The sequence below is a fragment of the Protopterus annectens genome, chromosome 2.part2, assembly GCF_019279795.1.
Source record: "Protopterus annectens isolate FY-2018-M chromosome 2.part2, PAN1.0, whole genome shotgun sequence".
NCBI classification, from domain to species: Eukaryota; Metazoa; Chordata; order Ceratodontiformes; family Protopteridae; genus Protopterus; species Protopterus annectens.
Genome location: NC_056730.1, coordinates 454,305,095 through 454,333,023, shown reverse-complemented (window position 1 = coordinate 454,333,023; position 27,929 = coordinate 454,305,095). Strand labels below are relative to the sequence as shown.

The 27,929-nt window shown below is 44.1% G+C and overlaps 1 protein-coding gene across 1 annotated transcript in view; it reads right to left on the bottom strand.

Moving 5' to 3' along the window:
* Positions 1 to 5,864: 5,864 nt before the first annotated feature.
* The window catches only part of HEXB (hexosaminidase subunit beta), a 783,731-nt gene continuing 761,666 nt past the window's right edge, over positions 5,865 to 27,929 (bottom strand). The window contains exon 13 of the mRNA XM_044064438.1: positions 5,865 to 6,346. Within this exon, the coding sequence (XP_043920373.1) occupies positions 6,283 to 6,346 (64 nt within the window). The 3' untranslated portion in view covers positions 5,865 to 6,282. The remainder of the gene's footprint in view (positions 6,347 to 27,929) is intronic.

Sequence of the window (27,929 nt, the reverse complement as noted above, 5' to 3'; positions counted from 1 at the left end):
TGTGGTGATTACCCTTGGCTAATAGAAATAGTAGGGGAAAACAATGTTGTCTTGGCCCAAATGGGGTCACCAGCAGGATTTTTGGCTTGTCCCTCTAAATCTTCAGAAGGAATTTTTGAATCAGTATGAAGGGGGAAGGCATAAACATCCCCACCCATGAAAAAGAGAAGACATCCACCTTCCAAGCCTGCAACAACTGGAAAGGCCACAGCAATACCTCACTAAAAGAATCACAGGCCTAAAGCAGATGCCCTAAGCTCACCATCTAAAAATACTCCAGCTATACTCTGTTGCATATCGTCTACTCAGAGGCAATCTCTGGTTAACATACAAGGCCATGTCAAACCCAGAGCTGTTGGACATGCTACACTTAAAGAAATCCCAATCCCTCAGAGCCACACGCTCCAGGGATCTAAACCTTGTCATCACAATGAACAAAACATGCTGGAGGGATAGGTTTCCTGACCCAGAGACTCCCCAGACTCTGGAATAGACTGCCCATACATGTCAAGCAGAGCACCTCTTTGGCCCTCTTCAAAAAGAACCTTGATGATTGGATGGGATAGGAAATTCACCCCAGGGATCATGTCAGTCGTCCTGCTAGACAGGGGTCCAGGGAAGTAAATATTGTGGGAAGAAATAGCCAGGGAATTGTAATGGCTAGGCTTGTACAGGCCCTAGGGCAGATAGCCTAGTACCAACCTATGAACCTGTGGATGCGGAGTTCTCATACAAAACAGAGGCATCTGTCTGTTCTGGGAGGAGGCAAACAGATCCTGACTTGGTGTCATTTGGGTTTTTTGTTGATTCACTGAGAAACCTAGGTCCTCCAAGATCCTGCACACCATGTGTAAGTGATGGGATAGAGAGTGAGACTCCTGGTGCAGGATTAGCAGGTCATGTAGGTAGGGTAGATTTGTATGTCCTGCATTCTGCAATGGGCGATAACCGGGGCTAGACACTTTGTGAATACTCCTGGAGCTGTAGAGAGCCCAAATGGCAATGCAGAAAACTGAAAATGTAAAGAACCCACTGAGAAACTTAGGAATTTCCTGTAGTTGGGGTGAATGGGGATGTGAAGGTAAGCATCATTCAGATCCAGGGATGCCATAAAGGTTTGGTGAGGGATAAGAGGTAAGAGATGCAAGGTGAGCATCTTGAAGGTAGGCACCTTGAGATAATTGATTGAGAAGAGACAGTTCCAGAATTGGTCACCAAGGACCATCCTTTCTTGGGACCAGAAACATTCTGGAATAAAATCCCTTGGTTGTCTGATCCCAAGAGGCATGTTCTATTGTGCCTCAAGATAGCAGCGGATCCAGAATTGGAGGAAAAAGATGAAGCTGATTTGATGGAGGTTGAGGGGTCCCCTGGAAGGGGGGAACTGCCCACTAAGTCATGAAGTAACTGTTTTGATGATAGAAAGGACCCAAGTCTCTGAAATCATTTTCTGCCAGGAAGGTAGGGAAAGGGTTAGATGAAGGAACAAGGGAGTGGATCTGGGCAAGGAATATGAGTCACAGTGGAGGAGCTCTGTCTGGGTCAGGCTGCCTCCGAAAGGAAATAGGAGTTGAGGTGGTGGAGGTTCTAAGAGTGGTTTGCTTCCTAGGGTGTCTCCGTCCTTTAGGCTAGGCTGAAGTAGAATGGTAGGACTGCCTCCTTACAAAGCTGGATTTTTGTGGGTAGTTCCTGCCCTACCTAGGAATGGGCAAGACAAGCAAATGTTTCAAATTTTGCAGCACTTTGCAAAAGTGGGACTTAAGGAGTTCAGCTGAAGAGGTGCGAAAACAAAAGGCATTATTATCCAATGTTGCATCAAGTACCTTGGTCTGTACATCCAAGGGTAGAGGCTGGAGTCCCAGCCAGGAATACCTTCTCAGGACAGAGCCAGATGCTGCAGACTTGGATGATGCTTCTACAGCATCATAGCTGCACTTGATAGAATGCCTGGTCACCTGAGAGGCAGCAGAGAGCAGGGCAGTTAGCTGAGACTTGGCAGGAGAATCTGGCACATCAGACATTAGAGCAGTAGCCCTAGACAAAGAGAATCTAGGACAAATCTAGCCATGTGGGTTTGATAATGGCTCTAATGGCCAGGGTGGAGGAAGAAGTATAGATTTTCTTTGGCTGTCCATAAACTTGCTATATTTATCCATTGGGAACAAAGAAGTAGAGGATAACTGACTGGAGGATTTGTCTGCTGACACAGAAATAACTGCACGGTCTGCATGAGGATTCTTGAACAGGAATTGTGCCTGTTGGGGAACCTTGTAAGATCTATCAGATCATTTAGAAGCTGGAGGCTGAGAGTCTGGGGCCTGAAAGGCATCCTGGAAAGCTGGAAGCAAAGGAGGGACTGTAGACATTGAAGGTTGGTTCATCTGCAGAGGTTCAAAATACCTCTTTTTTGTCTCAGACACATCAGTGACCTCCCATTTTAATGCTGTCTCATCAATGTAATGGTATTCCCAAAAGAAAATTCTTCCCCAGCAGAGTCAGTGCTAAGAGAGCCTCCTTCTTTGGGGGTAGCAAAGTCCTTGGGGGACTCAGTTTGGGAACTATAAGTCAGGGATTCTGAGGAAGAGGGTTCTTCCTCCGACTCTTCCAAGGGCTGCACAGCAAGTTGAAATGGTTGGGGTACCTGAGACTGAAGGGCTGGGAAGGCTCTGAATAAGCTCTGTGAGAAGGCTTCCCATCCAAATGTAGATTCTGTAGTTCTGTGCTTTCCTTTTTTAAGGAAACAGGAGTAATAGTCAGTCTGGGAGCTGACGTTGGGGTGGATGGTAAAGCAGCAGTAGGCCCCTCTGACGCCATGAGCCGTGGTTCCCCCTCACCATCAGGGCCTGATGGCTGAACAACCTCAGTGGATGTACTCTGGATTTTCACTGAACCGGCTTCCACCACAGTTCGAGGTAAATACGACATCCGATGAGACCCTGGGCTATCATCCACCTCGAGTCTCTCACCTGACTCCTGAGGTGCAGCATGGGTGTCGGGCTTAACTTTGTTAGCCTTCTTTCGAGGCGGCTCCTTGGAGGTACCTACCCCACCCTCCATATCTAAAGCCAAATGTCAGAGCCTCTGATTCCCTAAATATATATGTAAAGCAGCCAGATGACTTCTCAAAGTTTTTGGGGCAAGGTACTGGCAGATGTCACAAGACTTGTAGTCATGGCCTGCTCCTAAGCAAAACAAACACTTGTCGTGCGTGTCCTTGTTTGGAATCACAAGCACACTTTCCCTTCCTAGCTGACATGTACATCTGGAATACAAGAAAAAAAGTATAATCAAAAATCCCAAAAGGATACTTAGCTTGATCAGAAGTCTGTAGATCACTGTGGCAGAGAAGTTCTGAGCTGGGTACGTGCAGACGTTACATATACAGCCGATGTTGGTTTATGGCCCTGACATGCAACATCACATGTACCCCTTATCCAAAGAGTTTGGTATACTGGCCAGATGTCCGGTGCTGCAGACAGCGACCTCCCTACTGTTATGAATACTGCAAAAAGAGAATAGATCATCTGGCAGAACATTTGGAAACTGAACACGAATGAAAACAGTACACATTCAGCTGTGTTTATTTTTTTCTTGCTCTGCAAGTCAGTCACATTGTTTATAATACATTTAGCAGTAAATTTGTAGAAGGACTCAGAAAATGGTAATCTTTATAACTTTACCCTGGTAGTCAGTTTACAAGGGGTGAAAGAACCACTAACATAGAATAGCAGCCATTTTTCCTGAAATTTAAGGCATTACAAAACAGTAACAATACTTTGTGTGATTTTTCAGTCTTTAAATGTAAAACATATCCAAGCTTATGAAGCTGCAAGCACTGTTAATTGTTATGTACACGTAAAAATGAAATAAATTTGCTCATATAAAATAAATTTGCTCATATATTGGCCTTACCTGGAAATTTTACTAATTTTAAAACTAACAAAATGAATGGAATATGACAAGGTGCTGCCACTGCAAATGATGAAAAGCAACATTTTTGTGGTTCCTTCCTCTCTTGTATACTTTCTTACTGGGATGATCTTAAAATTATGTGTTTCATACAGTAGAGATCACTTTGCTTTTGCAAAACCTTTTGTAAAATGCATATATATATATATATATATATATATATATATATATATATATATATATATGTGTGTGTGTGTGTTTATGTACACGTGTGTGGTTGTGCTATGTTGTGTGTACGTGTATGTAACAATTTCAGAAAATTATTACATTTATTCTTTCAGCAGACAGTACATTTTCACTAATCACTTTAGAGTTTGGCAACTAATCTGTGTGTTCCATTCTGCATTTTAGTGATATTTTTAATCTTCTTTAGACCCCTGCTAAAACATGAGGGCTTGCTTGCTTTAATTTTATACCCAATGAATTTTTGGTCCACCAAAGTGGCAAACCTGAATAATGATGGCCTTTTACAAAAGGCGTACTAGTTCTCACCTCCCACAGCAATTCAATTTAGTGCTGCCTTCTTCCACAGGGATAATTTTATTCTTTTTGTATTTGTTTACAAGATGCTGCACCCCAGTGGGCATAAGGGACAATAAGCAACACATACACAAGTACAGGTCTGCAGCTGCTTGTACTACCATGTTTGGCATGCCTGAAAAGCATTTAGTCTGATGTCTTCTCAGGTCATCAGTAGTAGTAGCTTGTCAGTGGTTATGTCCTCACCTACTTCACATAGGTGAAGCAGCTTTCACCACTCGCTTATTTCCGCTTATGGCTTCCACTTCCACTCTTAGGGTGTTAACTGAATCTAGATCACCAATGATGCAGACATCCCTAAAATAAATTAATAAGCTGAGGCTTTGAACAAATCCCGAGTGTGTGTGAATGAATTAATGCTTCACTTAATACAGCTGAGTGTGCCTCCAGGCATTTCTGCAGTCACCTCCTACTGCACCTCCAGGCATCAAATACTGTTTGTTCATATTTGCATTAATTCCAAAAGCATGCTACATGCAAGGTATCAGAATATTTTATCTTGAAGCTTACATGATGGTATACACAACTGTATTGATATTTGAACTCTGTCAATGAGTATGTGTTAGAAGTGTAAGGTGATAAATTAATTTTTAAAGGCTCAAGCCACACCCACTAGAAGTTAAAGGTACACACTCAAAAGAACTGTACTGGAGGGAATGAGTTAAAAGGTCAAACAGATGTAATACAATTAAAAAAAATCAGTTTTCATCTGCAGAATTTCATGTCTCTAATAACTTTTACAGTGTACCTGCTCCACATTCAAAGATTTTATGATACTAAAGGATGTACACTGTGCAGACTCTACATAAAAGTCTATATATTACATTTAAAGTACTTTTTCGTAGAATGTGTGAACCTTAGGAGGAATAAAATGCAAAAAATCAACTTACACTGACCTTGCAAATACACACTGGTACAAATTCCCAGGGAAAACACTTCCACGTCTACAAGACTAATCAATAAAAGTATACAGCAAGTGCAACAGACATTATCCCTAAGATGAAGTAATGACGACCTGGTATTAATTAAGGGGTACAAGTCAACACATAAGGGGTATGGTGTGAAGGGGTGGGCTTGGTCTTGCACATGACTACAAGACATGAATTCTATTTCAAGTTTTTGTTGCCAGATAGAGGCCTGATATGTAAACATACTCTCAGAAATTATGTTAATTTTTTTGTTAGAATCTAGTTAATGTGAAGTATAATTTATGTACACTAATGAAGCGCTAGATGTTGTAAGACTAGGAGACCAAGACATAATCATAAGGAGTAATACAGTCCCTAAAAAACCTAGTGCAATCACACAACTCTAAGAGCTCAAGAAAAGATTGCTATTCACAAGAAAACATCACATACAATAAGAAAAATATTCTTTATTTGCAGAAAACCTTACATACAGTCAATCATAAAGAACACCTACAGTAACATTAAACTGCACATGATCTGGTTGTATAGGTTTTCCTGGTTTTCAGAACTATGGCAGATAAGGCACATGACACTACATTCACTACCACAGTCATGGAAATCCTGAAAAAATAAATGTTTTACTACTGCCAACAGATGCACAAAAATCAGTTACACATTTATCTTTTAAAAACTGTTTAAGTAAAAATGGCTTATGTTGCTACAGATTACTATCAGAATTCTTTTAAAATATTCACATTTCTTCATTTATATATGGCAGTGCAAAATGGCTCCCTTATTCTTTTTTTTTTCCTTTCTGTATGATTGTAGACAGGCACTGTTAAAAGAATATTGGTCTTGAAAGAAGTCACAGTCCTTTATATTCGTGATCACAGTATCCAATATACGGAGGTTCTGCTGGTATACCACGACTGAAATAAAAGAAAAAATGCAAGGAAAATGTCAACTATCTGGACCTCACATTTTAAAGTAGAGTCAACTAAGTCACTCACAGTTACACGTCACCACAAAATGTAAGCATCAATACACAAAAGAAAATTTAACACAATGATTTTTTGACAAGTATGCTGGACAGAACATTTAGATGCTAAACATTTAACTACAACATTTTGTGCCTCCTTGAAGGAAGCAGAACCATGACCAAATACAATTCTGTACAATTGCTTTTTATCTTTATATTGTTTTAAGGTCTGTATATATGCTTAAATATCGGATTTTAAAAGGATGTGTGCTGTAAAAATCCTATCACATTAATTTAGTAAATGCAACTTTAAAATTAAAAAAAGTTGCTGTCCATATAATTTATCCACACTGAAAGCTATGGTATTGCCCTTCAGATGACACTTAGCTGACATTTAAGACACACAAATGCCTACAGACGAAGTTCATACATACACAGTCTTTCAATGTGTAAGAACTCAATTTTAACAAGTGTAACAGGGGCTCTCTGTGTACATTAGTCAATCACATCTATGTTTTAACAGGTTATATATGTATACAGTCAAAGAATGTTATAGAAAAAAAAAGGTGAATGTTATATGTCTGGGCATGGCCAAGCATATAAATATAACTCTGTATTACTGGTTTGCATCTCACTAAGCAAATGATATGCCCCTCAGACATACAAACCTAATACATGGCAGCAAACAGACACCATCCCATTGGGGGAGGCTCAATGATCAGCAGCCAGAGAGGCAAAAAGCACCTAGGAAAAAAATTAATAGCATTCAGGATATATCTATCAAGATTTTGAGGTAAAAAGTACAAAAATCTACACGCGCAGGAAAATAATACAAGGAGAAAATTACAGTCAGCTGCCTGTCGGGTGCCAGAATCCGCCACATAACTCAAGTCACTCCACAACAAGTACAAATACGACTCTGTCATTGTCCATGCTGGAGTGAATGACTTGAGACGTACCTCCCTGGACTACATGAAAAGAGACATGGAAGAGCTCTTGGATCATGTGGCCCAGGCAGGTATGACCCTAGCCCTGAGTAGCATCCTGCCTTCGCCCAGAATGATACCACAGTATAAGGACAAAATGATTGAATTAAACAAGTGGCTAAGCTTCTGGTGTCATTCAAAGGGGATCCAGTATCTGTCTGCCTGGGAAGACATGGTTGACAAACCATGATGCTTTGGCAGAGATGGTCTGCACCTGTCACCCCTGGGATTCAGGTTACTGGCTAAAGCTCTTGCCACCCCTATAGTGCCTTTTTAAGGCAAAGTTCAAAGGATAAAACCATCACCGTAACAGATACAAGCATGCAAAATCTGAAGGTAATGCTTCTCAATGCTAGAAGTCTAAACCTCAAAATGCACTCTCTCGCGGCGCTCTTAAAAATGGAGAACATCGATATCTGTGCAGTAACTAAGACCTGGTTCAAGTCTCCAGACAGCACCCCTGCAATACCAGGCTACAACTCTTAACCACACTTTTTGGCCACAAAACCAAGACCGAAACACTAAAGGTGGAGGAGTGGCCATATTCACCAAGGATATTCACACCTCCAGGCTACTTGCCCAACACAATGCATCTGAAATTCTCCAGGTGCAACTAACACTAGGTAAGACTGCAATCCAAATTGTAGCTTGTTACAGATCCCCCACCATGCCCCAAGATTCTCACTACACCTTTCTAAACATATTGGAAAATATTCAGATACAACCAAACGCCCTAATACTGGGCGATTTCAACTACCCTGCCATTAACTGGGAAAACTACTCGGGTACTAACTCCTTTTCCCAACGGTTCTTGGAATTCATAAATTCCAACGCCCTGGATCAACTAATATATTGTCCCACCAGGGGCTCCAATATCCTAGACCTGGTCATTACCAACATGGGAGATAGATGCTCCACACCAGTGGTCACCCCCTCATTGGTCAGGTCTGACCATAAACAAATCACCATTTATATCCACATCCCACCCCCACCCCCACAGTAAGGAAACCTCCTTAAAAAACTTCTCCAAAGCCAATTTCATGCTACTGAAGTCAGAAGTGACCAACTTCATGACACCCATGCAGACGGGATCTGAAGGTTCTGCAGAATCCTACACTAAGGCACTGCATGAGCACATCCACTCGTATATGAATCATGCCATCCCAAATAGAACCAAGATGCTCTTCTCCAAAAAAAGGAAGCCAATCTGGTGGTCCCCTGCTATAAACAAACGATACAACAGAAGGAAAAAACTGCTGCAGAAAAGAGGAATATCCCAGGATGCAAAAAAACTCCCTCAACAGCCTCAGTAAGATGCTGAGATCCCTCAAAATCCTCAAAAGCTAGTTAAGAAAATAAAATTGCCAAATATTCCAAAGACAACCACGAGGCATTCTATAGTTATGTCAAGAATCTAAATGGCAATGCTCAGATCTGCTCTGAGCTACAACAGAATGGCATTAAATATACTGATCCCAAGGATATTGTCAATATCCTGGCAGATCGATTTAGTGCTAACTTCACCCCCTCTCACCCCCTAAAGGGCCCATCTCAATGCCAAAAGATTGCCAAATTCCGGTAATCATGGCCACACAGGTAGAAACTGCACTCTCCAAAGCTAGGAATACAGCATCCATGGGACCAGATGATATCCCAGGCTGTGTACTACAAGAACTACAAAATGAACTGGCACCTCACCTAAGTGTCGTGTTTAATCATAGCCTCACCTCAGGCTTCGTGCCCACTGAGTGGCGCACAGCTACAGTTATCCCACTCCAGAAGGGGAGATCCGCCTTGGATCCCGGGAACTACCGTCCCATCAGTCTGACAAGCCTAATCTGCAAGGGCATGGAACACATGATCATGGAACTTATAAACAAAGACATTGGCAACCTTCAAACACTAGACCCTACCCAGTTTGGGTTTGTGAAGGGCCAATCTTGTCTCCTGAATCTGACTGACTTGTTTGAAACAGTCTCCAGGGCTGTGGACGAGGGTAAGGCGGTCCACACAGCCTATCTGGACCTCGCCAAGGCCTTCAACACCACCCCCCAACTCTGGAATCATAGACAAACTTACTAAGCTGGGCATAAATCCCTACGTCACTCGATGGGTTACCCATTGGCTTACTGACTGTAAAAGTATCCAACTCCAAATCCAGCTCCAGTCAAGTGGAGTACCTCAGGGTTCAGTGCTGGGACCACTCTTGTTTGGCATCTACTTCTCTGAAGTACAGGCCAACACTAAGGGACTCTGGCTAACAAAGTTTGCAGATGACTGCAAACAGAGTCATTATTGAATCCCCAAATAATGTGGATATTCTACAAAAGGGCCTTACAGAAACAGATGCCTGGTGCCAGAGCCATGGGCTCAAGCTTAATGCCAAGAACCTTGAAGTTATGTACTCACCATAACGTTTGATGTATGTGGTCCATCTCGCCTCACATTCTTACTCATGGGTTCAGAGCAGAGCATCGGATCCGACTCAGCCAACCTAATTTTTCTAGCACGAAGTCTCTAATTGGCTGGGCTAACCTGGTATCCCATGTTGCACTGCTCCATAGCCCCAGATCTAGTTTGCAGCAATCCACAGTCACACCCCATGCACAATCACATTCCAGGAAGGTAGAACACTATCCAGGGTAGTAAAGAAAAAACAACCAACATTGAAGGGTACTCAAGACCAAATGTCGCCTCCAAATCCTCCAGGAGGGGGGAAGGTGGGAGGGTACGTAAGAATGTGAGGCGAGATGGACCACATACATCGAACGTTATGGTGAGTACATAACTTCTAGATGTTATGTGGTCCAATCTCACCTACATTCTTACTCACGGGACAGCGTCCCCAGCACCTCTATCCTGGGAGGCTCAAAGGAAGATACTCCTGAGAACTGTGGAACCAAAGGAAGCCTGGTCCCTAGAAGCCACATCTTATTTGTAATGAGTAATAAAGGTGTGAGGAGAAGCCCACGTGGCCGCAGCACAAATATCATCCAAAGATAGCCTGGAATGGTAAGCTACTGAAATGGAAACAGCCCTGGTAGAGTGAGCCTTGACGGGGAACAGTAAATTTATGGCTGCTGATGCATAGATATAGGAAATGGAATCAGAAATCCATCTGGAAATTGTAATCCTAGAAATCGGGGAACCTGTTCTATTTTCAGAAAAGGACACACACGGTCAGATTTCCGGAGTTGTTTTGTCCTGTATAAGTAGAATCGTAGCTGCCTGTGCATGTCCAACTAATGAAATCTAAACTCTGCCTTGCTGGAAAATTGAGGGAAGAAAACTGGCAGCTCAATAGACTGATTGAGATTAACAGTAGATGTAACTTTAGGAAGAAAGGACGGATTAGGTCTCAAGGAAACCCTGTCCTTATGAAAGATTAAATACGGGGCTTTGATGGACAGAGCTTGAATCTCCGACACCCGTCTGGCTGATGTGATGGCTATTAAGAAGGCAGTCTTCCAAGACAGAAATTTTAATTCACAGGTAGCAGCTGGCTCGAAAAGTGGGGAAGTCAGGGCTTGCAAGACAAAGTTTAGATCCCATGGCATGGGTTCTGACACAGGAGGCCGTAGTAACAAGGTGCCCCTCAAAAAGGCCTTACAGAGTTTATGAGCCATAAGAGAGGGTTCGTAAGAGGTATGAAAGTTAGAAATAGCGGCCAGCTGGACCTTAATGGTCGCAGGAGCAGAACCCTGCTGAAACAGCATGGATAAAAAAAAAAATCCAAAACAGCAGGAACAGGGGCTGTGTATGGGTCCAGTCACTGGGAATGAGCCCAAATAGAAAATCTTTTCCACTTGCTGGAATAAATTTTCCTGGTGGAAGATTTATGAGAAGAGGATAAAATGTGTACTACCTCAGGTGAAAAACAATGAAGTCTGACTAAGGATGGAAGTGGAGTAGCCAGGCTGTCAACCTGAGGGTCCGCAGGGAGGGATGGGGCTGTCCCGACATGTGTCAGTAGGTCTGGCGCTGGGTCCAGAATCCAAGGACTGTCCACTGCGTACTGATGAAGAAAGGAGAACCAGACTTGGCGAGACCAGTGTGGGGCAATTAGAATCATCTTGCTTCCCAAGGATATGGCTTTCTGAATCACTCTTGGTAACAGAGGAAACGGAGGGAAAGCATAGAGCAGACCGGGGGGCCAATTGTGGACTAGAGTGACTGGGTGACTCCCCCTGTGGGGGGACCAGTGTGAAGTAGTTGCTGCACTTGGCATTGAGGGGATTGGCAAAAAGATCGCAGCAAGGCTGACCCCACCTGCTGAAAATCTGTTCCGCAACATGGCGGTTCAGGGACCACTCGTAAGGCATCAGAATAGCTCTGCTCAGCCTGTCTGCTATCACACTGGTCTTCCCCGGAATGTGCGTTGCCACTAGGAACCATTGGGAAGACACTGCCCATTGCCACACTCACATAGCCTCTCTGCACAGGGGATAAGATCTGGTCCCCCCTTGCTTGTTCAGGTACCACACAATGGACATGTTGTCCGAGTGAATTGCAATCGTTCCCAGAGGGAGAGAGCTCTGAAGTACTCGCAACGCCAGTAACACTGCTCTCATTTCTAAGACATTGATGTGCAGATGTACCTCGTGATCTTGCCACGTGCCTTGGACCGTCCTGCCAAGATAATGCCCCCCCCACCCCATCTGGGAGGTGTCCGTGGTCACCATTGCAACAGGTGACATAGGAACAAATGGTTTCCCTTCGTCCGGGTTGGTGGAGCGCAGCCACCAACGTAGGTCCTGTTTGCACCGATCAGTGAGTAGGATCAAGTGGAACAGGGGAAATTCCTGAAAGGACCATTGGGTAAGGAGGAGCCACTGCAGAAGCCTCATGTGTAATCTGGCTAGAGGCACTAACATAATGGTGGCTGCCATGGATCCTAGGAGCTGTAGAACCCATCTGGCCTGAACTTTGAGGGGTAACAATGTGCGAACCTGACTCTGCAACACTCCTATCCTTTTCTTGGGGCAGGGACGCCCACATTCAAATGGTGTCTAGCTCTGCACCTATAAGTGTGACACGCTGTGAGGGCAGCAAGGCAGATTTTCCTCAGTTCAAGGTAATACCTAGTCGATGACAAAGGACAATGGTCGTTTCCCTGGCCTGAATGAGTAGATGCCTGGTGGGGGCGGTGAGGAGCCAGTCGTCCAGGTATGGAAACACTTGGAATCCTTGACGTCTCAGGTGAGATGTCACCACTGCCAAACACTTGAACACCCTGGGGGCTGTGGTGAGACCAAAGGGCAGGGCACGAAACAAAGTGATTGGCTCCCAGCCGGAAGCGTGACTCCTGGATGCCCTGTCCATTTTGATATGGTAATAAGCATCCTTGAGATCGATGGAGCACATCCATACTTTTCCCAGTAATGGAAAAATAGACTGGAGGGTGACCATTCGGAACTTGGACTTTAGAAGGTAGTGATTCATTCGGCTGAGATCCAAGATGGGTCTCAGGTCTCCTGTTTTTTTTTGGCACCAAAAAGAGTCTTGAGTAAGTCCCTAATCCGATCTGGTCTGAGGGGACAGGCTGGATGACTCCTTTTTCTAGCAACTTTGAAATTTCTAGTGTTGCGTGATCCCTTTGACTGGGTGGAACGTCCGGGATTCTCTTGACTGGAGGGGGGTCTGATAGCAAGGGGATGGTATAACCTCTGGTAACTATTCGAAGCACCCATCGATCCTGAGTGATACTTGCCCAGGCTTCCGGGTGCAATGAAATGCGGCCCCTGACTGGCTCCGGAATAGCACAGCCGGGCAACACATCAGGAACGATGATAGGAAGACCCACGAAAGGAATCACGGTCTCCCGAATTGCGAGGGCCTCCTCTGCCCCTGGGGCGGTGTCTTCTAGAATAGCCTCCCCCTCCTCTGCCTCTGGAGGGGGACTCACCTTGAGCGGCAGGGAGAGACTTCTGTGACTTTTTGAACCACATCTTCCCTCCTCTCTGAGCCTTGGGGTAAGGCCTAAAAGGGAGGGAAAAATGGACCCCTATGGCAGAGAGGGTCTTTCCCTCTTGCTCGCATCTGGTGAGGGTGTCTTTCACTTTGGTCCCAAAGAGTGAGGACCCATCAAAGGGGGAGTCAGTGAAGGAAGACTTGAAGGTCTCTGCAAAATGACACAGGCGCATCCAGGTTTGCCTCCTGAGGGCTACACCTGAACTAGCTGCCCTACTCGCCTCTTTGGCTGCATAAGATACGAGTCTCATGGACGAGTTGACAATCGAGCCAAGGGTAGACAACTGGGCGTTTACTGTCTGCACTAACGCCTCAGGTACGTTACCCATTAGATATCTCCTAACTCTAAGAAGATCTCTCTGGACCCGAGTAAAATGACAAAGATAATTCAGCGACCGTAGTGTGAAGGCTGCTGAAGAGAGGGTACACTTCCCGTACTGATCCATACTCCTGGACTCCTTGTTAGGAGGATGGACGGAGGAAGAAGGTTACTTCCTGCCGAGTGGCTGCCGCCACCACCATGGCATCCACAGAAACCCCTTTGGACAGGAACTCTTTCCCAGGGGGAGCTGAAACAAATTTACTAGGGCATCTGGAGGAGGCAGAAGATTGAGCCCCAAAGGCCTTGAGGAATACAGACTCCTCCTCAGAGGGGGTCTTGGAAGGCCAGCCTCCTCTCTGCCTCAAAATCTCCAGGATGTCGGAGAAAGAGACGTCATCGGAGGACGACTTGGGGGACCCCTCAAGGTCGGTATCAGAAGTGAGAGACTCGTCCTGGGAGTCTATGTGCTTCCTCTTGCACAACTTCTTTCTTGGGGGCTCCTCAGGCACAGACTCAGAGGGGCCCTCAGAAAGTAGGGGACCGTTCATGGGGGTATCCCCAGACCTTTGGGCTCCGCCATCTACTGATAGGGGGACATCAGAGGCTCTAGCCAGTGTGGAGGGGGATGGAATGACTGATCCGGGTGATGTAACTGAAGATCTGGCCAATGTGCTCCTCATGGCCTCGAAGGAGGGTCCCCCCGAATCAGAGGACTGACCGGCCTCTGTGGCCATGACCAGAGCCGGAGTTCCCCGAGCCGATGCGCCTAGAGGAAGGCTCGGAACCGACAAAAGTCCCAAAGTATCCCCCTCGGGCCCGACAGAGGAACCCCGAGTTCCGAAACCAGAGGACGGAGCCGATATGGTTGGAGCAGACGTCGGCACCGATAAACCCTTAGGAGGTATTGGGGCCGGCAGAAGAACATCACTCGGAGCAGAACACTCCGGCTCCGAAGACAAGGAGGTGCTCGGAGGAGGAACTATCGGTACAAGCACTGCGACTGGCTCCGGAGCAGACTGGGTCGGAACCGAAAATAATTTTGCCAACACAGGCGACTGCAGGAGCCTCTGAACCACCCTATCAACATCCAAATCAGAAAGTCTGGAGGATTTGGAGGAAAGAGAAGGCGACTGTGATCTCCTGTCTGGAGGATCCATGCCTAACCCTGGGAGACCGGCTCTGAATGGGTTCTAACAGAATTGGAGCAGAGGCCAATTCCAGCACAACAGATACCTCCTGCAGCCCAGAGGACAGAGGAGCCAAGGAGGTAGAATCCAGTTTGGCAGTCTTTCTCAGTGGCTCCGAAGAAACAGACAGAGCCGGAGATCTCTTTTTGGCCTTAGAAGCCTTGGACTTAGCTTGAGAACCAGAGGAAGAGTCCAAGGACTCCTCAAAGGAAGGCTTTGAAAGACCCTTCAATATAAGTTTGTTTTTCCTTTCCTGTAGCACCCTTGGACTGAAGGCGTGACAAAAGCTACAGGATTGTAGATGAATTGCCCCTAGGCAGTAAACACAAACGGAATGTCCATCTGTAATGGACATCTTGTAGTTGCATTTGGAACATTTCTTAAACCCAGGTTTATGTTCCTTTTGATCTTTCTGATCTTTAGACATACTGACAGGCACTTGTGCACCAAAAGAAACACAAAGCAACAGGACCCTATGCCCGAGAAAAACGGCTAAGGTGGGAAACTACAGCCAACAACAGCAGACAAGAATCTCTAACTTAAACGATTCTTGAATCTACTCACACACACTACACCAGGGAGAAAAACCACTCAACACAGAACAGGAATATTACACAACAACTAGACAACAGGGAGGACTAGGTCCTCTAAGTTAAATGGGCCTAGCCCGCCGGAACAGAGGGATACCAAAAAACACACTCACACAACAAACACGATAACTAGCAAGCAAAAATAGCTATTAAAATAGCTTTTGTGAGGAAAAACCACAATTTTCTGAGAGAAAAAAGAAGTTTTAAAGGTACTTAGCCACAGCCAAGCGAGACCATGTCCTAGCTACACGAGCGGCAAACGAGATCTGGGGCTATGGAGCAGTGCAACATGGGATACCAGGTTAGCCCAGCCAATTAGAGACTTTGTGCTAGAAAAATTAAGTTGGCCGAGAGTAAGAATGTAGGCGAGATTGGACCACATACAACTGTATAGTTATCCCCTTTGGGAAAAAACATGTCCCCATGAATTACCACATAGGTGGCAGTACGCTAAACATCGAAAGTGTGATGAGAGACATAGGGACACAGGTGGACAGTGGTCTCACTTTCGATAACCACATCGCCACAACAGTCAGGAAATCCTTCTATGTGGCACACCTCATCACTAAGGGCTTTTTATCTAGAAAAAAGGAGGTCATTGTCCCACTGTACTCATCCCTCATTAGACCCATTATAGAGTATAATGCCCTGTTTGGTATGTACCTCACAAGACATCTGCAACAGCTGGAAAGGCCACAGAAATACCTCACTAAAAGAATCACAGGCCTAAAGCAGATGCCATATGCTGACCGTCTTAAAAAACTCCAGCTATACTCTGTGGCATATCGTCTACTCAGAGCCGATCTCTGCTTAACATACAAGGCCATGTCAAACCCTGAGCTGTTGGACATGCTCCACTTAAAGAAATCCCAATCCCTCAGAGCTACACGCTCCAGGGATCTAAACCTTGTCATCACAATGAACAAAAAATGCTGGAGGGATAGGTTCCTGACCCAGAAACTCCCCATACTCTGGAATAGACTGCCCATACATGTCAAGCAGAGAGCCTTCTTGGCCTCTTCAAAAGGAACCTTGATGATTGGATGGGAGATAGGAAATTCACCCCGGGGATTATGTCAGTTGCCCAGGAAATTCACCCCTGGGATCATGTCAGTTGCCCTACTAGACAGGGGTCCAGAGAAGTAAATATTGTGGGAAGAAATATCCAGGGAATTGTTATGGCTAGGCTTGTATAGGCCCTAGGGCCGATAGCCTAGTACCAACCTATGAACAAAGAATATAGTTGGTGGGAAGGAAAAAAAAATACTTCTCCAAATAAATGACATGGAAAGAAATAACACAATGGACAGCAAAGACAACAGAAAAGTGGACGCTAATATCCATTTTTGTCACATCACCAAAAACATAACAATAAAATTAAGCATTAGGCACTGCACCATCAGTACACCAGTATTTGTAAATGACAATAAACTGCCATAAGTCAGAATAAAATTAAGCTTTATAATTGTGTAAAAAATAAAATGCCCTTATGTTCAGAGAGAATCCATCTCTACCACCATCATGTAGAGGGATAAAACCCCAAATGTATACCAGACAACCTGGGATCAAACGGTGGAAGAGACACTGGACAAACCAGGCAGGGGAAGAAGGAAGCAAGTGACCAACAAACTGGAAAGACCAGGAAGGGGAAGAAGGAAGTGAGCAGCTAATACCAGGTCACCCATACTGGCAGCCATCCCCGCTTGTTGCAATTGGCAACTCCTGAAGGAGTGCAGGTATTTCTCCTCTAACAAAGAGCGGAGTATGCCCATGCTGCACAGTGGTCAGCTACTTAGCAAGGAGGTTGGACATACAAAGTAGTATGCATACTTGAAACTCCTGATAACAGCTACTGTAGACCATACAGACTTCTGAGAGATTGGAGAGGGACAGTTCATAGGATCAGCAGACTGGCCCACTCCCTAACACCCAACTCTTTACCTACACCCTGTAGAAAAATGGTCTGGAGGGCTCTTGTCCAGCTAGAGTAACAAATGGGACAAAAGGTGCAGAAAGGGAAGATACTAAACTGAGCTTATGAACTTGCAAAAAAGTTTACAGTGACATTCAGAAGAACCACTTCATCTTTTACTTTTGACATTTCATATTCAGAAAAGAGGGTGTGATACTAAAAAAAAATTTCTGGTTACATGATTAATACCAAGCAGTATATTACTGCTCAGTGAATTTTTGCATACATCAGATTTGCATCTGAAAGCAATTTCTAATTGTAACAATAACTTTAAACATTCCATCCATTTCTGATAATCAGTAATGTTGTTTGAAATGAAAAGGGGAAGTTATATGAAGAGAACATCTGGAAATAAATTCTATGCATTTTGTTCGATTTCACGGAGTTATAAGTAGGGCAGGGTTAAGGGGTATAAGGCCCGGGAATAAGCTACTAAGGGGGCATGATCTGCAGGTGCCTGATTCATAGGTTCATAGGTTGGTACTAGGCTATCAGCCCTAGGGCCTATACAAGCCTAGCCATAACAATTCCCTGGCTATTACTTCCCACATTATTTACTTTCCTGGACCTCTGTCTAGCAGGGCGACTGACGTGATCCCTGGGGTGAATTTCCTTTCTCCCATCCAATCGTCAAGGTTCCTCTTGAAGAGGTCCAAAGAGGCACTCTGCTTGACATGTATGGGCAATCTATTCCAGAGTCTGGGGAGTCTCTGGGTCAGGAACCTATCCCTCCATCATGTTTTGTTTATTGTGATGACAAGGTTTAGATCCCTGGAGCGTGTAGCTCTGAGGGATTGGGATTTCTTTAAGTGTAGCATGTCCAACAGCTCTGGGTTTGACATGGCCTTGTATGTTAAGCAGAGATCGCCTCTGAGTAGACGATATGCGACAGAGTATAGCTGGAGATTTTTAAGGCGGTCAGTGTAGGGCATCTGTTTTAGGCCTGTGATTCTTTTAGTGAGGTATTTCTGAGGCCTTTCCAGTTGTTGCAGATGTCTTGAGAGGTACATACCAAATGGGGTGTTGTATTCTATAATGGGTCTAATGAGGGATGAGTACAATGGGACAATGACCTCCTTTTTTTCCAGATGAAAAGCCCTTCGTGATGAGGTGTGCCACATAGAAGGATTTCCTGACTGTTGTGGCGATGTGGTTATCGAAGGTGAGACCACTGTCCACCTGTGTCCCTAAGTCTCTTATCACACTTTCTGTGTTTAGTGTACTGCCACCTATATGGTAATTCATGGATACATGTTTTTTCCCAAAGGGGATAACAATACATTTCTTGGCATTGAGCTTGGGCCCATGGCTCTGGGACCAAGCATCTGTTTCTGTAAGGCCCTTTTGTAGAGTATCCACATCATTTGGGGATTCAATAATGGCTCCCAGTTTGCAGTCATCTGCAAACTTTGTTAGCCAGAGTCCCTTAGTGTTGACCTGTACTTCAGAGAAGTAGATGCCAAACAAGAGCAGCCCCAGGACTGAACCCTGAGGTACTCCACTTGTCACTTGTCTGGAGCTGGATTTGGAGTCAGTTACTTTTACAGTGTGGGTTCTATCAGTAAGCCATTTAGCAACCCATTGGGTGACATAGGGATTAATGCCCAACTTAGTAAGTTTATCTATGATTCCAGAGTGGGGGATGGTGTCAAAGGCCTTGGCAAGGTCTAGATAGGCTGTGTGGACCACCTTACCCTTGTCCATGGCTCTGGAGACTGATTCAAAGAAGTCAATCAGGTTCAGGAGACAAGATCGGCCCTTCACAAACCCAAACTGGGTGGGGTCCAGTGTTTGAAGGTTGCCAATGTCTTTGTTTATAAGTTCCATGATAATACGCTCCATGGCCTTGCAGATAAGGCTTGTCAGACTGATGGGATGGTAGTTTCTGGGATCCAAGGTGGATCCCCTTGTGGATTGGGATAACTGTAGCTCTGCCACTCAGTGGGCACGAAACCTGAGGTGAGGCTATGATTAAACATGACACTTAGGTGAGGTGCCAGTTCATATTTTAGTTCATGTAGTACACAGCCCGGGATGTCATCTGGTCCCATGGATGCTGTATTCTTGGCTTTAGAGAGTGCGTTTTGTACCTGTGTGGCCGTTATTACTGGAATTTGGCAATCTTCCGGTATTGAGATGGGCCATTTAGGGGTGAGAGGGGGGGTGAAGTTGGCACTGAATCGATCTGCCAGGATATTGGCAATATCCTTCAGATCAGTATATTTAATGCCATTCTGTTTTAGCTCAGAGCAGATCTGAGCATTGCCATTTAGATTCTTGACATAGTTATAGAATGCTTTGTGGTTGTCTTTGGAATCTTTGGCAATTTTATTTTCGTAACTAGCTTTGGAGGATTTTATGAGGCATCTCAGTTTCTTACTGAGGCTAGTAAGGGAGTTTTTTGCATCATGGGATTTTCCTCTTTTCTGCAAAAGTTTCTTCCTTTTGTTGTAAAGTTCGTTTATGGCAGAGGACCACCAGATTGGCTTCCTTTTTTTGGATGAGAGCATTTTGGTTCTATTTGGGATGGCACGATTCATGCATGAGTGGATGTGCTCGTACAGTGCCTTAGTGTAGGATTCAGCAGTTGAACTTTCAGTTCCGTCTGCATGGGTGTCATGAAGTTTGTCACTTCTGACTTGAGTAGCATGAAGTTGGCTTTGGAGAAGTTTTTTATGGTGGTTTCTTTACTGGGGGGTGTGGGTGGGATGTGGATGTTAAAGGTGATTAGCTTATGGTCAGACCTGACTAACGAGGGGGTGACCATAGGTATGGAGCATTGATTTCCCATGTTGGTAATGACCAGGTCTAGGATATTGGAGCCCCTGGTGGGACTATGGATTAGTTGATCCAGGGCGTTGGAATTTATGAATTCCAAGAACCGTTGCGCAAAGGTGTTGGGACATAAGTAGTTTTCCCAGTTAATGGCAGGGTTGCATTAGTGCAACATGAGCATTGATTTAAGAAGCAGTGAGGAAATTTTGGTTTCATAAATGAATGCCCATATTGCATTTGACCCCTGCAGCAACCATTGATAAAACACCTGAAGACGTCTCAGACAGTTTTAACAGATTCTTTACTGAGACAATCCAAACCCTAGCTAGCCAACTACCTCCAAGCTCCCCTGGCCCTGAGGACACCACCCCTAGAAACCAATTCTCATTCCGATTCCAACCAGTTGCCACTTCACTTATCTGTAACTTGATCAAAAAATTAAAACCAACTACACTCTCTACTGATCTACTCCCTATCTACAAAAAGCAGCTGATGCCATTGCCTACCCCATCTCAATACTAATCAATCGAACCATAGTAGAAGCCAAAATCCACCCACCATCTGGAAAATATCTTATGCAATCCCACTTCACAAAGGAGGTAGCTCTACTGAACTATCTAATTATAGGCCAATAGCTATATTATCTCCACTTGCAAAGATTATGGAAAAATGTATTCAAAGACAACTGCTGCACCACCTAAGTCAGAATAACCTTATGGCAGACTCCCAGCATGGCTTCTGACCTCACCACATCACTACTTCAGCCTTCCTAGTCTTCTCAAACACTATAAACCATAATCGCAACCATAATAAAATATCCTCTGCCCTCTTCTTGAATCTCTCCAAGGCATTTGATATGGTTGATCACCAACTTCTAATACACACCCTGAAAGCATTCTGTCTAGAAACTAAAGCCCATCATTGGTTCGAATCTTATCCGAGTGGCAGACAGCAGGCTGTCCTTTGACAAAACAAACCTAACCTCCTACCCAACTCCCTTGGTGTACCCCAGGGTTCTATACTAGGGCCCCTTCTGTTTTCCATTTTCATCAATGACCTCTATACTGTTCTTGCAAAAGTCAGCTGTATCCAATACACTGATGACTCCACCCTGATCTGCACAGCCCCATCCCAGACTGAACTATGGTCAGCTACCCAGAACAACTTCAACATAATAGAAAACTGGCTTTCTGGTCATCTGATCTTAAATCCCAAAAAAAAAACAACTGTTACTTTTCTCACCAACTCAAGTCCACTGCATTTACCTTTACCATAAAATCTAATAATGGGACTATAATCTCCCCAAATAGGTGTTATGGATAACAATCTTAAATTAGACCTGGATGTTAATCAAATCATCAAAACCATCAATAAAAAATTAGGATCACTTTACAGGATAAAAGCCTTCTTAACCCCACCTACTAGAATTGCCATAGCTTGCTCTCACCTACTTTCAACTCTCCTGTATGCATCCCTTTACTCTCTAATCTAAACAAGTCTGTTCTTAATAAACTCTCCATCTGCTACAACCACATTGCCAGATTTGCCACTGGTCTGCCTTATAGAACACACCACTGCATCAATCTAAACCAGCTTGGGTGGCTAGAACTGCCCAACAGGATCCAGTATAACTAACTGATTATGGCTTATAAAATCCTTTACAATCCAGACAATACTCCAGCATTTAAAAACATTATCACCCCTTATAACAATCCCAGGCCTCTTCAATCTTCTAACAGACTGCTAGTTCAAACTATCAAAACTAATAACAAAGCCGGTGACTCTCTATTTGCCAACTCTGCAGGTAGATCCTGGAACTCACTCCCAGCTGATATTACTTTAGTTACCACCCTGAGTCAAATTAAGGTAAGACTCAAACAATATTTGACACTAAACTGGCTATGTCAATGTACCAAACCTGACTAACTCTACTCTAGTACGAGTTAAAAACTGTCATTTAGCTTAGTTGTGTTTCTTAAACCGGACTGGTATTATCTTTAAAATTTGGAATTTGTACAACTTGTTAAAGTATGTAATCACTGTATATACTTACCTGTAATCTTAACTGTTACCTTGTAATCTTAATTGTTTTCATTGGAGCTTTTCTCCCCGGGCTTCTGCTGAAAATGGACATATATCCAGTCGGGCTATCCAGGTCAACAAATGTAAAATAAAAAATAAAAATATCCCAGACTAACATGTCTGTATGTACCATGATTATACCAGAAGGCAGAACATCTTGAAAAGCCTGCAATGCGAGTAGGAGAGCTATCATTTCCAGGACACTGAAGAGCAAATTGTCTTCTGGGGACCATGAACCTTGGACTCTCCTTCCCAAGAAATGCCCTCCCCCCAAATTTGGGAGGCACCCATGGTGACTATGGCTACTGGCTGAGGAAGAATGAAGGGATGACCTTCAAAAACTTTTTATGAATGAAGACACCAAAGAAATATTCCTTGCAAACTTTGGAAATCTTGACTGGGGTGCTTAGATGATGCTGAAGAATGGACCCCTGTATTGAAATAGAGTCCACTGAAGGACATGCATATGATAATAGGCTAATGGTACTAGTGTTATAGCTGCTGCCATCAATCCTAATGCTTGGAGGGCTAGTCTTGCTGTTGGATGAGAAAAGAAGATCACCTTCATTACCTGAGATCTGAGAGTATGAACCCTTGTCTCAGGAAGCAAAGCTATCTGGTTGGTCGTGTCTAGACAAGCACCTATGAACTCCAGGGTCTGAGTAGGTATACGCTGTGATCTGGTGTAATTGACAGACATCCAAATGACGACATAACTGCAGCAAATTATCCCTCACTTGAATCAAAATAGGAGGTTAGGAGCCAGTTGTCTAGGTATGGAAGCACCTGGAATCCCAGCAGTCTCAGGTGAGCCACTATGACCTCCGTACATTTGGTGAACACCTTGGGGGCTGTGGTGAGGCCAAAGGGCAGTGCTCTGAACTAATAATGGCAGACTCCCACCTGGAAGCACAGGTATCTTCTAGAACACCTGTTCATTTTGATATGATAATACGCACCTTGAAGATCCACTGAGCACATCCAGTCATTCTTTTGTAAAAGTGGTAAAATGGACCGACCCCTGACCATCCAGAACTAAGTATTTTACATACTGGTTAAGTATACTGAGATCCAGAAATGGTCTCAAGTCTCATCTTCTTTGGCACTAAAGTATCTTGAGTAAATTCCAGATCCTTGTTAGTCTGGGGGACTTTCTGGATGATTCTCTCTTGCAACTTTTCTATTTCCAAGGCTGCAGCCTCCCTCTGATTGGGTGAAACATTAGGGATCTTTTTCATTTGTGTTGGAGGAACATGGGAAAATGGTATGAAGTAACATCTGGAAATGAATTTCTGCACCCATGTGTCTTTTGCGATGGATGCCCAGACTTCTGGGTGCACGAATAAGCGCTCCCTGACTACCTCCAGAATGTGGGAATTGGGTAACCTTGAGGAGCACTGGTAAGGACCATCAGAGAAGATATCTCTGAAGCCCTGGTTCCATGTGCCACCTCTGCCATGAGGAACTATATTCTTGTGATTCCTGGAAAGGCACTTGGGACTTGCAAAACCACATCTTTTTACTACATTGCTGATTTCTGGAGAAAGATCTTTGAGGAGTAGAAAAAAGGATCGCAACCGCAGACAGGGCCTTCCCATCTTGTTCACTTCTTGAGAGCATTTAATTTTGGAGCTGAACAAAGATGATCCAAAGCAGCACTGATGAATGAAGACTTGAAGGGCTCCACAAAATCACACAATCACATCCAGGCATGCCTCCTGACTGCTATGCCTGAACCTGCAGCCCTACAGGTATCTTCATTTGTGTGAGGGATCAACCTCATGGACGCACTGGAGATGGACTGCAGGATGGCCAGTTGTGAAGAAACTTTCTTCTGGTCCTCCACAGACATGGACCCTGAAAGAGATTTGGGAAGATCCTTGATCAAATCACTTTGCAGCCTGGTGAAATGTGTCAAATAGTTAATCGACCAAAAGGCAAAGGTCACTGAGGCATAAATGTGCTTGCCAAATCTATTCAAGGCCCTAAACTCTCTATTAGGGGGACGGACAGATGAGCTCTGTTCTGCAAGCTCTCTTAGTGGCTGCTGGCACCACCATGGCATCTATAGGGACTCCCTTGTTCCAGTTGGCCCTACCTTTAGCAGGAGCTAAAAAACTGTCTGATCTCTTAGGTACAGGTACAGGTTCCACTGTACTGGGTTTCCTTCCATGCTCAGTGTGAAATAACACTGATTAACTCATCAGCTGGACAGATCAACCAAGACGTAGCTGGGCCAGGAAAGCACTGACAACTTTGGAGTCAAATCACAACCCCACAGAGCCAGGATTGATGGTTTGGAAATCATCCTGCTCTGAAGAGGTCAGAGCAGGTTAACTCAGGGGGGTGGATGGAGTAGAAGAACGAGCGGTTTTTGGATCCAACAAGGACATCCTTTAAGATCTTAGATTCAAGGGCTCTAAAACCACTCGTTGAATTGGAGAAGTAAATACAACATAATGTTGACAAGAGGGCACGCTCATGAGTCTGATGAGAGATGGAGAAGGAATCATCCCATCTGTACCTCAGCCCCGAGAAACTTCATCATCCTATCCACCTCCTGCCTCAGATAAGCTCCTAGAAGACCTCTAGACGTCGCCTGCAAGAAGGGTGAATGAAAAGTCAAAGTAAACTTTGTCATTCAGAAATCACAAAAACTGAATGAAATTCGTGTCTCCAGACTCAATGTGCAGACAACATACAGACTATTTTTACAGACATTTACAAATGTAACACCTGGCTATTACATCACGGACATGCAGGTAGACAGACTAATATTGCACATAATTAGAAACACATTTTAAGACTTTTCGAACTGAATACTTACTTGCATGAGACTTTAGTATCGCACAGGTACTTGGCTAAGACATTGCATTGACCCTTGCACTGAAAGAGACATTTGAGTATTGCACTGTGAACATCACAGTATTGCAATATGGACCTTAGAGTATTGCACTATGGTTAATTTACGAATTTGCATGTATTGCATTGAAAGAAGAGAGATTTTACTGCATTGCTACTGCCCTAGATGGCTTATAAGTTACAGTCATGGTGAATATTGCACTAATTAGATGAGACTGGTAACCAGGTTCTTGCATAATTTGAGACAGTTTCTACTTACCCAGTTGGACATCATGGAGTGTAATGTTTATTTAAGTTCAGCAGCCTGATGACATTAGGGAAGAAGCTAAGGAGATATCAGATCCCGGGTGAAAATTAGACATTGGGTCCAAGGAGACTTGAATCTTGATGTAGTAGGATCCGAAGAAGGAGTCAAATCCAATGTCTTGGTAACTTGGTAACTTTAGCCAGTGGCTCAGAAGTCTGAGCCAAATGGGGAGAACGATCAGATGCCCGTTTCCTGGGCTCATTTTCTTTCACAGCCGAGTCAGGTTCCCCTTTGCTAGTTTTACTAGAAGGCGTATGAGGCCCAGCCGAGGCAGAAGCAATGGTAGAAGGTAGCAAACTTTTCAAAACCAGCTTATTCCTTCTGTCAATTAAAGCACTGGAGTTGAACCCTGAACAAATAGAACAGTACACATCTAGGTGGGAAGCACCCAAACAATACATGAACTCCTTGTGGCATCTGAGTTACGGATCTTATGCCCAAACAAAGTGCACTTTTAAAGACCCTAAGCTTGTCAGCCACATTTACAAAACTAACCTAAGGTACAAAGATGAGAAAGAGACTTTAAGGAAAGAAAATCCCAACAATGGTATATTTAAATGAAACCCTAAACTGGGTAGACAGAAGGAAAGAATACTAACAACGGTGTGGAGAGTACCCTAACACAGGTAGGCCTGACAAGAAAGACACAAAAAAGGGAAAAAGTAATGGGTAAAAGTCAATAAGTTCAATTTAAAGGTAAAAGAAGGAAGAGAAAACCAATGCTAAGAATAAAAAAACTCACAAAAAGGGCTATAACACCATCTGTTAACCTCTGTAGCTAGACAGCAGAAATTCATGTTCAAACAATGTGGTGGCAAACAAGATCTGAGGTACACCAGGAGACTGGGGCATTATGCGTAAAGGCAGACATTCAAGAGCTGCATCCCTGAGTCTGGTAAAAGTGTCTGAGTTGGATCAGATGTCAGATCAGAGACCCATCAGTTGAGAAATGAATGAAAATGACATCAGATCCATTCTTCTGGCACTAATTTGCTACCAGGTAGGATATTCCTTCTTCAACCTGATATCACCAGAAAGGCATCATTAAAACCAAGGGGTATACCTTTCACCTTCAGTTCTTTCCCACCATCTGGCACGAGTGAACAAAACTTCAATACTCTGTAGTTTTCTCACTGTGAAAACAAACTGATTTTGGCTTCAGCTGTTGCCACTCTTTCTTAATCTGTTCAACCACTTTTGCAATGAAGCATCCACTGTTTATATATCCCAAAATTGATTTACATGACAAGCACACCATCTATATGCACTGTCTCATCCCAGACAACCACCAAGATGCCTGCTTGTTATACAAACTGTTTAATACTGCAATTTCAGCTTCATGGCATACATAATTCGTTCAACAACTTGAAGTCAAAAGGAAGATGATTAGAGGAAAAACATGTTTCCTCATTTCCACACTGCACAAAAACAGCTGCAGCACAAATGCTTGTCCAGTTCTTCAAAGTGCTATCGCATAAACCATTCTTTGGTGGCATGACGACGATCTTCTTCCCCTGGGCAATATGCCTGGGATCAGCCTTAACCTTTCTGTACATGCCACAATACTGAAATTCAGGGAGGCTATCCTTGGGGATTACTTATCTACCTTTAATCTATATGCAAACACAGAGGTCTTCTGTTGAAGGCCTTAATATATACTCACACAGTACTTACAAAAGAATGTTACCTTTAAGGTTTACAGTGCCCTGTTACTACCAACTGTCTCTGGATTGTACATGACTGATCATTTGTGTAGCACTCCAGTGAAGGCTGCTGTTGGAGCATCTTTGTTGACTGTTTTGATAAAGCCCTTGACAACGTTCCTCCAGTGAAGGCTGCTGTTGGAGCATCTTTGTTGACTGTTTTGATAAAGCCCTTGACAACGTTCCTCTAGTGAAGGCTGCTGTTGGAGCATCTTTGTTGACTGTTTTGATAAAGCCCTTGACAACGTTCCTCCAGTGAAGGCTGCTGTTGGAACATCTTTGTTGACTGTTTTGATAAAGCCCTTGACAACGTTCCTCCAGTGAAGGCTGCTGTTGGAGCATCTTTGTTGACGGTTTTGATAAAGCCCTTGACAACGTTGGCAACAACTCTTATTTTCCTTTTTGTGTGGATACATACAACTCTGGTGATCCAACCCATTGTCTTGGGGATGCCGTTAACTGGTGGATTCCAGTAACACTGTAGGAAATCCTCTAAGGAGTGTTATAACAGTTGGCTCAGCTGGTCAGGTCTTTATCCCAACTAAGTTGCTGGTGAAATGCACAGGACCTAGGTTTAGACACCAAGAACCTGAGAAAAGGCTTACATCCTCTCTCCATAAGTATTTGTCTAAGAATCCCTTTGAGGAAGAAAAGAGGAGCAGGAGTACAGGGAGCCAGAGGAAACTTTCCAAAGAGGAGGTTCCTCCACCGACCTCTCCCATACCCTCATCCTGTGATGGAGTTAGCAGGTCTAGTTCACGACCTAACATTCGAAGA